General features: G+C 36.7%; 1 protein-coding gene across 5 annotated transcripts in view; it reads right to left on the bottom strand.

Annotated features, from left to right (window-relative positions):
* Positions 1–986: 986 nt before the first annotated feature.
* Positions 987–12,030, bottom strand: part of LOC124411187 (transcription factor EC) — a 57,885-nt gene continuing 46,841 nt past the window's right edge. For 2 of the 5 annotated variants that reach the window (XM_046890153.1, XM_046890155.1), the window contains 3 exons: positions 8,821–8,896; positions 6,113–6,404; positions 987–1,250 (listed from right to left, as the gene is read on the bottom strand). In XM_046890153.1, coding sequence (XP_046746109.1) covers positions 1,014–1,250; positions 6,113–6,404; positions 8,821–8,896 — 605 coding nt within the window. In that variant the 3' untranslated portion in view covers positions 987–1,013. The remainder of the gene's footprint in view (positions 1,251–6,112; positions 6,405–8,820; positions 8,897–12,030) is intronic. The other 3 variants (XM_046890156.1, XM_046890154.1, XM_046890157.1) reach the window with 3 other exon arrangements.

The following is a 12,030-nucleotide window of genomic DNA, read 5'->3' as shown; positions in this document are numbered from 1 at the left end:
GACCTGTTTTCCAGGCTGACCAATGGTCATGAATCCAGATGAGAGACTGTCATGACTGACAATCACCGTGACGCATATAACCTTAAAAATTTTCACAGTCGTCGACGGCATTTGTGCTCAATTCACAGCTGTAAAAATTTTTTAGGTTAGAGACAGTTGGCCACCCTGATAAACAGTTGCTCTCGGACTGTGGCGCATGCGCATTGAATTTTATCAGACGACAGACCATGCAGTGGTTAGAAATTCACTCTCTATATTTATATATACATATAAATGTACGTAATTCCGCGTTGAGGTTATAACCGTACCGTGCGATTCCACATCGAAAAAGTTCTTGATCTTCGGGTATGAGGGGGTGGTGGAGGGCGCACGACTGCCTCTTTCCCTAACCCAATCTTACCTCGCTTAGAGCCATTCCATTTTCTTTTCAAGAGAACTTTTTTTTCGTTTTTGGAGAGGCGGAACTTCGCGGCCTCTTCCTTCGGAAGTTGGTCTCGCGAGTCCCAGTATCACGTCTACACTTTCCAAAGAGGGCAGAGGGTCAGACGTCATCCCAACGTATTCTTCGGGCGTGTATAACTTGCATATAAATCGATGGTTGACCCCCGCCACTCTCTTCCCCTCTCTCTCTCTCTCTCTCTCTCTCTCTTCTCTTCGATTTCAAGAGTTCACCAATTTCAGACGAAATCCGTGAAAGTAAGACAGAGAAAAAGCGAGAAAAATAGAGCGAAAGAGAATTTACAGTTGCATTTTCACATGACGGTGTAGGTATAATATGCAGACTCGTTTCCTCTCCTCCCGCGTTTAGAGTACTTAAATTAGTTCTAGATTCTCTTCGAAGCCTGACTGTGTTTTTCTTTGTTTCGTTGCTCTTCCATCCCTCTCGCGTTTTCGCTGATCTCTTCACGCCATATTCCACAGGCAACATTTTTTCGTAACCATGGTTGCCCGAAATTTTTGCAAAAAAAAAAAAAAAACCAAAACTAAACAGACGCCATTGAATTTTCCGCGGGCTACGCAACGATGTCCATATCCGTCGACGAGTTCGACGTCGTCGGGGCGAGACTTCCGAGGGTGTCCTCGTCCGGCAGGGGATGATGGCATGCCGATGCCGGGGGACTCAGGGGAGGCAGGTGTGGCGAAGATAGCATCGGATCACCGCCATGGACTGGACCGCCGGTGTCATCCTCCATCAAATCCTCGAGCTGCGAAATGCTTAGCGTCGATGTTTCCCCAACCACATCTGGAATCTGTCAATAATATTTGAATGAAAATCACTCAATGTAAAACAGGCGCATGTGCACGGCTAAGTCTATATCCATATATATGCGTTTCTTATCATTCCGTTTCCATTTTTTTGTTTGGTTCTTCTGTTTTCTCGATGAAAATATTCGATAGCAACAAATGAAGAAAAAAACAAACAAAGCGTTACCACAAAGCCCTTTTGCCAGCCCCATAAAGTAATCGAAAAACAAAGAGGAATTCACCCAAAACAGGATTATAGGAGAATCAATGACTGGATTGTGAATATTGATCTTTTTTCAAGTGAAACAAGACATGCATAAATATTTATTAAACGTTTGTAACAATAGCATCAAGTATATACTGTGAAATATTTTGTTTATCCCTATAACTTTTGACTATTGAAAAAGAGGTGGCTCTGATTGGCGCCGATCCTTATTCATATCGAATTCTCACCAACCTCCCTCAATTCGGTAATAAAAAAAATAGTATATGACAATTGTTCGAGAGCTTGTGAAAATCACACGACTTGTTAATGTACGCACTTTGCAAGTTGCGTGAAATTTTGCCGCTGACAATTGCAGCGTCGAAAATATCAACTATTCAGCAGGGATTTGAGTGGTTAAGTTCTTTTTTTATTTGTTACTTTTACCTATTTACCATTTATTTACTAAAACCATTATTCGGACAGCAAAACGTATTATTGGACACGTCCCGTATGTGTGTATAAAACTTTGCAAAGTTCTTGAATATATATATATATACTGTCCAGAGTTGCACGGTCGGCTTTAGTTTTGTGAGAAATAATTGAAAACATTTTTCGAATGTGTGAATCTAGGAGCTTAATCTGCAGAGTTGGTCCTGCTACGTGTGTGTATATATATGGGGTATTCCACGCCAACTGGACCAGTGTTAAGCCCCGACCATTTCAAAATCATTTAATGTTTTTTTCTAACACTCTACTCGATAAAAAACGCTACCTGAATTTTTTTCAAATTTTTTTATTGGACCATTCATTTTTTATAAATATTTCAAGTCGATTGCGAATGTCCATTTTCAAAAATCTGAAAAAATAGAAAAAAAGTTCGGCCCAAGGTTTCCTTAACGGGGGGTGTATTGTGTCATTCACTAGATTTTTGAGCATTTTTTCAGCTTTTTAAAAACGGGCATTCGCAATCGATTTCGACGATCGTTATTGATAAAAAATAAACTGTTTAATAAAAAAATTTGAAAAAAAAATTCAAGTCACGTTTTTTACCGAGTAGAATGTTAAAAAAAAAAACAAAATGATTTCGAGATGGTCGGGGTTTAACACTGGTCCAGTTGGCGTGGATTACCCCGCATATATATGTATATATATAAACATACAAACACGCATAAAATAGTGGGATAAACGGATTTCCCGAGTTCGTAGGTGGGAAATATGTATATTTCATTAAAACACATATGTGCAACGAACGCACGAACAATTTGGCTAAAACTGAAATCTCATCCAGCATCGGGCAACTCCGCTGTTGAATGCGTTAAAAATTCTTTGTTTATGATTTTCGGTAAATACTATCAGTAAGTATAATTTAACAGTGAATATAACTTAGTTGTCGTTCATATTGCAGGGAATCGACAAAGATTCAACGTAATTGCGTCCATTTACGTAACATAACTCCAAGGGCATTGGCAGAGAGCTCGAACGAATGAACCTTGGGAAAAATTGATGCGAGAGTGACTAACAAGAAACATCAGCTTGGTATCCCGCTCTGATTTCGTTGAGACTCACGTACGTTGACGAACATTGAAAACTAAGAGACACGTATTTTTTTTTATCGCCGGGAAAACGGTTTAGAGGGATGAAAATCTGTTCCCAAAGATGGACACCCAAAGAAGGTGATTTCTTGATGCGCTTGATTGATTTGAATGAAACAAACGCTGAAATTTCCCCGATCATTACAAAAACATTTCAATCTTGATTTCATTGAAATACATAAAGCGTCTCAAGAAATCACCCCGTTGAGTACCCATCTTTGGGTGTGGTTTTCACCCCTTTAAACCGTTTTTCCGCAGATGAAAAACAATTTTTTGCAATTGTTTTTTCTTTTGATCGAATAACTTTGGAAATTCGTCAAATCTAGGAAGGTAAGATATATTTGGTCAAATGAACCAATTTTTTTTTTTTTTTTTTTTACGTGATTAACGAAATAAAAAAAAAAAACATCACCATGATTTCTTCAATCTCCCACAATTAGTTTCACGCTTTGGTAATTATAGTTAATTATATTACTCAATTTCAATAACAGATGTCGATGTTTACAATCATTAGAGTTTCGCTCGACTTGTACGAAAAGTTTGAACAGTTGCGTGGATATTCTCTCAATGGTTTACGATTCTTATTATGAACATATACATATACATATATGTATGTATAAAATACAATGTTTATATTCTTATCAAAAAAAAAAAAAAAATTTTTTTTTTTGTTCCCGATGATCGTGATCGATAGGCATAGTATTTGCTTGTCGGCTTTCTGTATCTGAACCGCGATCTCAAACACGTGCGACGACACGACTGTCTGTCAATCAAAAAACTACTCGAGTACACTTTACAATGAGCGGCGAAAAAAGACTGGATATGTATTCTATGTAACAAGAGTTTCTAAAAGTTTCCAAACGATTCAAAAATTCGATTCGACGTCGTTCTTTTTTTTATTGTTCTTCTTCTCTTTTTTTTTATTGTTGTTGTTCAACACAATTTGGCGACAGTTAGGCTAAATCATTATGGAATACGGTGAAACTGATCAAACACATTTAATGGCACGAAGAATACAGGGAAAAAAAACAAAAAAAAAAAAGAGAGATAGAGAGAGAGAGAGAGAGAGAGAGAGAGAGAGAGAGAGAGAGAGAGAGAGAGAGGATGCTTTTATGCAACAACTTTTCTTTTTTTGGGTTTACTTTTGTAAGTTTTTCAACGATAGATATGAGAATTTTAATTGAAATTGAATTGAAGAAGAATGTAGATGCAAGGGTGAACGTTTCGTGCATCCCCCTGAAACACGGTGATGAAAACAGTAACTCATTGAATAAATAAATACATTTATATTTGTGTTCGAAAAGGTCTGGGGGACGACTGTAAGGGAATATTGATTAATATGCGGTTGATTCCACGCCTTTTTGAAACGCAAATTTGCTCCAATTAATTGCAATTAAAAAATGACAAAGAGGGGTGCTCGTATAAAAAGAAACGACAATTTTTGCACAGTCAATTGGCATTGGTGAGGAATTTCATTCGGGACAATTTTCAAAGTTAATATCTAATAATTGGGTCAAAAAATTTTACTCGATCATTCTGTTTTACCGACATATACCGACATTGATCAAATGCTCGGTAATTCGGCGACGGAGATTCTGAGCCGTTATTATTGCAACGTTGAACAAGGGTTGCAAAAATGGAACTCTTAACACTTTCACGTTTCTTATCTTACCGGCTGCAACCTACATCGATAAAACAGAATGATCTAACGCGAGTCCGTAAATTTTGTCGTTAATCAATTTAAAAAATCAGTGCAATAAAATTATTACATTTCATGTATTCTGTCACAAAAATAATTTTTACACAGATAAGCATAAGTAATAGGAAATTGCCGATTATCGGTAAATCTAAATGGATTTCAGAAATTCTGAATCTTTGGTCGCGTCACGAAGTGTTATTTTTTATATTCTTTTTTTATCGTGGATCAAAAAAATTGAGCTCCTCAGAAAAAAACAATTACGACGTGACTGTTTATCCGCACAGTACATATTGCAGGTTATACCGTTACCGGGGTGCCTGTAGAATTACAAAAGTGAAACTCACGTCTCTGTTTGTGCATGACGAGAATAATAAAGTTCCGTTAACAATATTATCTCTTTATATTATATGTATGTGTATGCGAATACATATATATATATACACATAATAAAATGGAATACGTATTACAAATAATAACAATCATATGACAGCGTTAGCACTTGATATGTAATTCGCAGCTTTGATAATGCATCAAGACCGTATCTTGTCACATTTATCTTCTAAAGATGCAGCCTGTGTTCAGAAACGAGTTGTATTGTACTTAAATACCTCAATACATATACCTCTCCGTACATAAAGTACATTAAACATAAGTGCACAGATGTGTTTCTGACGTAACGTGCTTATCGTACGTTACGTTAGATTACGTTACGTTACGTTACGTAAAAGAAAAGAAATAAAAATGATCTATCAGCGAGCGCAAACATGCAAATACACAAATTATTATGCTGGAAAGTATACGTGTTATAACCAAACCCATTGCTGATGCTGTGTTAAAACTCCACTTATGGATATGTGATATGAATTGCGCAAGTATTTAGTACTTACGCGATGATTCAAAGTATTTTTGTGTCTTTGCACTTTTTAGGTTCTTAGGTAAAAAAAGAAAAAAAAAAAAAAAAAAAAACTTAGCAGATCGATTATCAGACTGCGCATGCGTGAGCTTTTTTAAAATTTCATGCAAGCTGACCAACAACTCAAACATCACCCGTCACACGCGTCTCCAGGAGTAGATAGGTACGCTCTTTTTAGGTTAAGTAGATCTGAAATACTTGATAATATAGTAATTCGGAAAAGCTCACCGAACTCTTATTGTCTTTCTTATAAATTCAATTCGCGAAATATTTTCACATCTCACATCCCATTTAATTCGATCTAAGTTGGTAGTCCTGCTTGGCGGACGAGAATATGGCCGCGGTACAATCTCGCCGACCAATGGAATTCGATTATCTTGCGCATGCGCAGTAGCTCATTCGCCCTCATAAGTTTCAATGGGTTTCATCGCTATATGAGATATAAAATAAAATATTGCCGATATGCGTACCTTCCGTTGCTCGAGTTTATTTTTCACATATGTGTTGAGCACGGTGGCCGAAGTGGACGGCCAGTTAAACTCCGATACAGGAAGCCCGTGTGACTTTGCCTGAAGTTCCAATTCCTGAACGCGTAACAGCAACCTCCTATTTTGATTTTCGAGCTGTTTATGCCTCACCTCGCTCTGCTTCATCCTCGTCAGCTCGTTCTTCAATAACTTTATGTACTCCACCGAGGATTTTAATATCGTACCTTTATTGGGTCTGACGTCTCGCACGATTTCGTAATACCTACGATGCAAAAAGAAAAAGAAAAAATAGAGTCAACACGTTAGATTTATTCACCTTTGTTTCAATACTTTAAACACCCTCTACAATCTTCGTTCTAACAGGCTTCGTTTCAGATTTTCTCACATGCAAATCAGAAGGTACAAACAAGCGTAATATCCAAGTTTTTCCCCCTGCTAATTGACTTTTAAAACTGCATCGACAAGTTATCTTCTAATCTCATCGGTACCCCAATCGTTATAATTACCTGACTTTAGAACGCTACGATTCGACAGCGTTTTACATCAGCGCAGCATTTTTCCAAGAGAAAAATACAAAACAGTTATCATTCTCGTATTTTTATTCGGTCCTCTTTTTTTTCTATTAAAATTATCGGACTCTTCGAAGAAAAAACCTTTTCCTTACTATATCGAAATATCTTCGCCAAAAATTATAATCAGAATTGTTCAATTTCAAAAGGCTGAATATTCGAGTCGGATAAATGTCTGTAATTAACGCGATGTAGCAGTCCTACCTTTACCGACCGAGCGAACTCATCCGTTTCCTCCTACATTAAACCAACAAACGAACGAAATGAGTTGAAATTTCGACGGCGCATAGCTCTTTTTGAAACCCCAACCAATTCCGTTCGTTTGTTTATTTACTACAGAAGAAAACCGAATGAGTTCGCTCGGTCGGTAACGGTAAGACTGCTACATCGCGCCAAGATTTTCCTCGCAAGATTGACCTGCTTTGCTCATTTTTCTTTCAACGCAGTTTCGACATGATCGCAAATCGAAAGTATCAGTAAACACAAAATGGTTAGCCTGTCCACACCGCCAAGTGAAACTACGGAGCAAAGACAAAGCGGCGGCGGCTAATATAATGCAATAAACAAACGAATGAACACGAACGACCAGTCAGCCGTTTAAGAATCACAGACTTCTAACGCAACGAGAGTAGTAGCAAGCAGCCGTAAGCTATCTGTGTCATATTTACTCAAGGCTTTAGGCTCTCAGTTGCCTTGTATTATTATCACCACTTTAAAAAGTGTGAAGTTGCATTATAACGAATACAATATTATACGTTCGGTTTACTTAACGAACTGTTTCACCTTTCAAAAAAACATCAGTATACACAGCCACATTCACAGGGTGTAACCTACACGTACGATGGATCTTCTCGTACCAAACACTCGGTCTACAACAATCGTGTTTCGTATGTATAATTACATGACGAACGCCGTATATATGAGGCAGTCCACCCCGAACCTGACCCCTTTTTGATTAGAGTCATGACTTTTTATGTTGTTCTGGCTTAAAAAAAAAAACACTGGATTTGGGAGTTTTTGAAAATCATCTCATTTACTTATTACTTTTTAAAACGAGTAAATCGATAGTCCCGATTAAAAAATCTGAAAAATCGTGCCTCTTTTACCAAAATTTGACCAAAGTGACGTTTGCTTATAGTTTGATTCAATTTTTTTTTTTTCGAGAGCAACGCTGAATAACATGAGAAGCGAACGTCTGCCCACTTTGGTTACCAGGTAATTGGTAGACTGTACCAGGTAATTGCCACTGAAATTATATCAAATACGTATATTAATTTATCAGATATAGGAATGAAAGAATTGAACTGAACTACGTCACAAGTGAGACGTCGAAAAGTTTACTTTTGACCAAAAATTCGCGTCCAGAGAGGTAAGTACACCTCACAAGGTAGATTCCGACCTATTCAAGTATGACACACGAGTGTCGTCTGCTACCATCTATTCATCCCGTGTAGCAGACGACACCGATGGCCTTGAATCGGTCAGAATCCACCTGGCGAGGTGTACGTATCCATAGTAGATATAGATACGGAAGACGTTGAGTAGAGCGAGTTTCGTTGTAGCAAGGAACTCTTAATTAGAGTCTGTTACTAATTGAGGGTATTTACAAAACACTTTTCACCGTGGAAGAGATAATAGAAAAGTGGAAGTCTATAGACGCAAACAAAATTCGGGAGCGAAGACGTCTGCTGCCTTTATTTTGCTTTTTTATTTTTATACACCATAGTATAGACCCAAGTTTTTATGCTTCGTCCTTCTCTCTTAGATTTTGCAACGCTGTTAGTTATATTATATGCACTTGCCAATTTGTCACGGATTTTTGTTTCGTGGTCCTTAACAGGCGAGCGCGGTAAAATTCGTCAATTGGGAGAAAATCAAGCAAACCTAAATGAGAGGCCACTTACTTATGGTTATACTTACTGTGTCTGAACCAACAGAAGAACGTAGACTAAACACCGTTAATTTATTCAAAACTATCACGCAATTCGTCGCGAAGTGTGTCATTTTTTTTTTCACCACCACCCCCCTCTCCTCCCCAATGTTCAAACCCATCTAACCTGCACTTTCCGGGATTTTTCTTTTTCTTAAATTCGAAAACTTCATACTTACGGGTCGTTAGTTTTTGGCAACAGGGTTCCAAGCTCTTTTATCCTATCGTTGATGTTGAACCTTCTCCGACGCTCGACTGAAACATACGTAAGTATTAAGTATTACGCTTGATCATCGATCATTGAAAGTGTTGCACCGAGTGCCGACTGCATCTTGCTGATAAAATCTAATCACCGAAGCGACGTTCATTTTTTCCTATCAACATCACGTCCGAACCGACTCTAAAAGCTCCGAGTACTGACAACTCTGCAGGATAACAAACGTTAATTTAATTCTCCCCGAGACTTTTCTTCTTTCCTTTTTATTTATCGATTTTTATTTTTTAAGTCTTTCATTTGTCGCTTTTTAAATTTACAAAAATCCGGCTTTTCAAGTCTACTGAGAAAAAAAAAAAAAAGGAAAAAGAAGAAAGTGTGTAAAACAAAAAGTTCGTGCATACGCGTTAAATTTTTCCCACCGCAAATTTTTTTTTTCTCTTTCTTCTTCGTTTTTGTTGTTCCCTTTGTACCATTATTGCGAGAGCGATAATTGTACGAGGAAAATTGAATTGCTCAATTTTTTTTCTACTTTTTACTTATCTTTGCTTTGTTTTGCAATAGAATACGAAACTGCATGGAACTCGAAATAAATCCCTTCAGAATCGAAAAAAAAAACGACGGGGTGAAATTCAAACATTGAACGTTGAACGTTATACCTGGAATGTTGAAAAATATTTCAGCATGCCCGATGTAATAATTAGGAGAACGGAAATGAAAATACACTTCGATGAAAATTAACAAATCGGATAGATCGCGTTTCGCTTTCTCCTTTTTTTTTTTTCTTTTTTTTTTTTTTAATTTTCTGTTCAAACAACCGGATGCGAACGGCTCTTTGCTCTAATGCATATTTGGATAGATGGTACGAAATACGAACAGATTTACTGCAATTATTTGAGTAACAGATATCCACCCACCCACCCACCCACCTACGGTATAAAACATTATTCGAATTTCCATATCGCGTTTATTGATATTCGCTTCTGTTGACTGTTTGATAAAACGGTAATAAAAGTACCTACCCGGGGGGGGGGGGGGGGGTCATTAGAAAAAAAAGTGCTTATTGAATTTACCGGAATATATTACCATCGAATTGGCGCAGCCAGTCGAAAGCGTGCCGGAGGAAACAAAACAAAACATAAAAAAAAAAAAAAAAAAAAAAGACACACACACACACAAACAATTATGCCTATAGAAAAAAAGAGAACGGAACAGCGTTAAAAAAACTTCAACGTACGAACAAATGAGGAAAAACACCGACGATTATTGTTAGTGATCAGAAATTTAAGAGCCCCATGTGCGATAAGAAAGTGCTTTACAAAACCGTACAGTTAGATAACAAATAATTAAGGTCGTTGACAAATGTCGGAATACAAAGTATTTATAGATATTTAGAAATAGTTTGAAGTATTACCTATACAAGCGATCTGACGGATTGATTATTTCGAGAAATTGTATCTGTATATGTATATGTTATAAAAAATAAGAGTTAGAAAATAAAATAAAGCAAAAAAAAAAAAAAAAAAAAAAGTCCCGTGTCGCATCGCGATAACATTTATTTATTTATTAATTTATTTATTTATGTATTTTGTTTCTCTTTCAAGTTTCTTCTAATATTGATCAAGGTTGAATATTTTGATTTGACCAAGAGATAAATCACATGTCGTATTTAACGATCGAGTATAGGAACGAAGACGGGCTAGTATTAATATCAAGATTAGATTCTGTCATTTTGAGTATTTATGCCGCAAAAGCAATACAGACCTGATCGCCCTCTTTTCTCATGCTGTGCATGCTTCGTATGTACATTTTTTTTATATAAATACATATACATATATATATATATATATATATATATATATACATGCCTTGCTGTTGCATAACTATATTATCAATTACAATCGATTGTTCAAAATGTCACGCAATTTATTCATCTCCCTCGCACATATATACATATATACATACATATACGTATAAACGTTAAAATAAGAGAGGAGAAAAAATGGAATCGGATTAAATCGTTTACAAATATCTATAGACGTCGTAATTTCGATTACCAAAAAAAAAAAAAAAAAAAAAAAAAACAAGAAAAATCCACGGAGTCAAATACCGAAATGTCGCACAATTTATTCTTCTCCCTTGCAATTTTACTCGGATAGAAGGAAGGTGAAAAAGAGAATAGAAAAAAAAAAAATTGAAATCAAATCAAAATTAATTGCATATTTTTTCAACACTGTCGTCTCGTTTATTTTTTCGTTTATTTTTTATTTATTTGTTGTTTTTTTTTTTTTGTTCTTCGGGAAAAAGAAGAAAAGATCAACAACCGGAAACCGAATTGTCGCGCAATTTATTCTCCTCCCCGATGTAATTTTACTCGTAAAGAAAGTGGAGGAAGAGGAGAGAGAGAGAAAAAAAAAAAAATTAATTTGGGATCAATCTCGATTTAACGGGCGGAGAGGGGGGGGGGGGGGGTGTGTAAAGGTCGACGACTAAAAATCGACCACAATTGACAAATCAAAGAAAATTACTGTAAGAATAATCGGTGAGACAGAAGAAAAATTCACACCTCGGAGTTGTTTTCTTATTTTTGTTATTCGAATCTTTTTAAACATCATTAGCTACGTGCATTAGCAGCAAATGCCTTCGGCGCAAATATTACAGGTTTCTACGTCTACATATAATATATATATATATATATATATAGGTATATGTAGATATATGCATATTGAACCAGATCGTGAAAAGTGGGCCAAAAAAATGTTACCCAGCGTCTTGTGTCACGATTCGCTAATAAACCTGCAACGGATATCAGATAAGAGAATATGCAGCACGTTACATAAATTATACGGATAGGTAGACACACACGATTCGTATATGAAAATACGTATTTAGCTAACATGCCCGCGACGTCACGTCGTCACGACACTAGAAATTTAGTAGAGCGATTGTCGCGTTACGTTACGTTGCGTTGCGTTGCGTTGCGTTTCGTTTCGTTTCGTTTCGTTTCGTTTCGTCGCTTCGCCCGATGTGACGAATGAAGAATGTTAGCCGAGAGTGCAAATATTTGTTTCAAACCACTCGACAGAGAGTGACAGAGAGAGAGAGAGAGAGAGAGAGAGAGAGAGTGCGAAAGAATGTTTCAAGATAACTGGAACAAGTTCTGTAGCATAATATG

This window comes from Diprion similis, chromosome 10, assembly GCF_021155765.1.
Source record: "Diprion similis isolate iyDipSimi1 chromosome 10, iyDipSimi1.1, whole genome shotgun sequence".
Classification (NCBI taxonomy): domain Eukaryota; kingdom Metazoa; phylum Arthropoda; class Insecta; order Hymenoptera; family Diprionidae; genus Diprion; species Diprion similis.
This window is presented reverse-complemented; position numbering and strand designations above follow the sequence as displayed.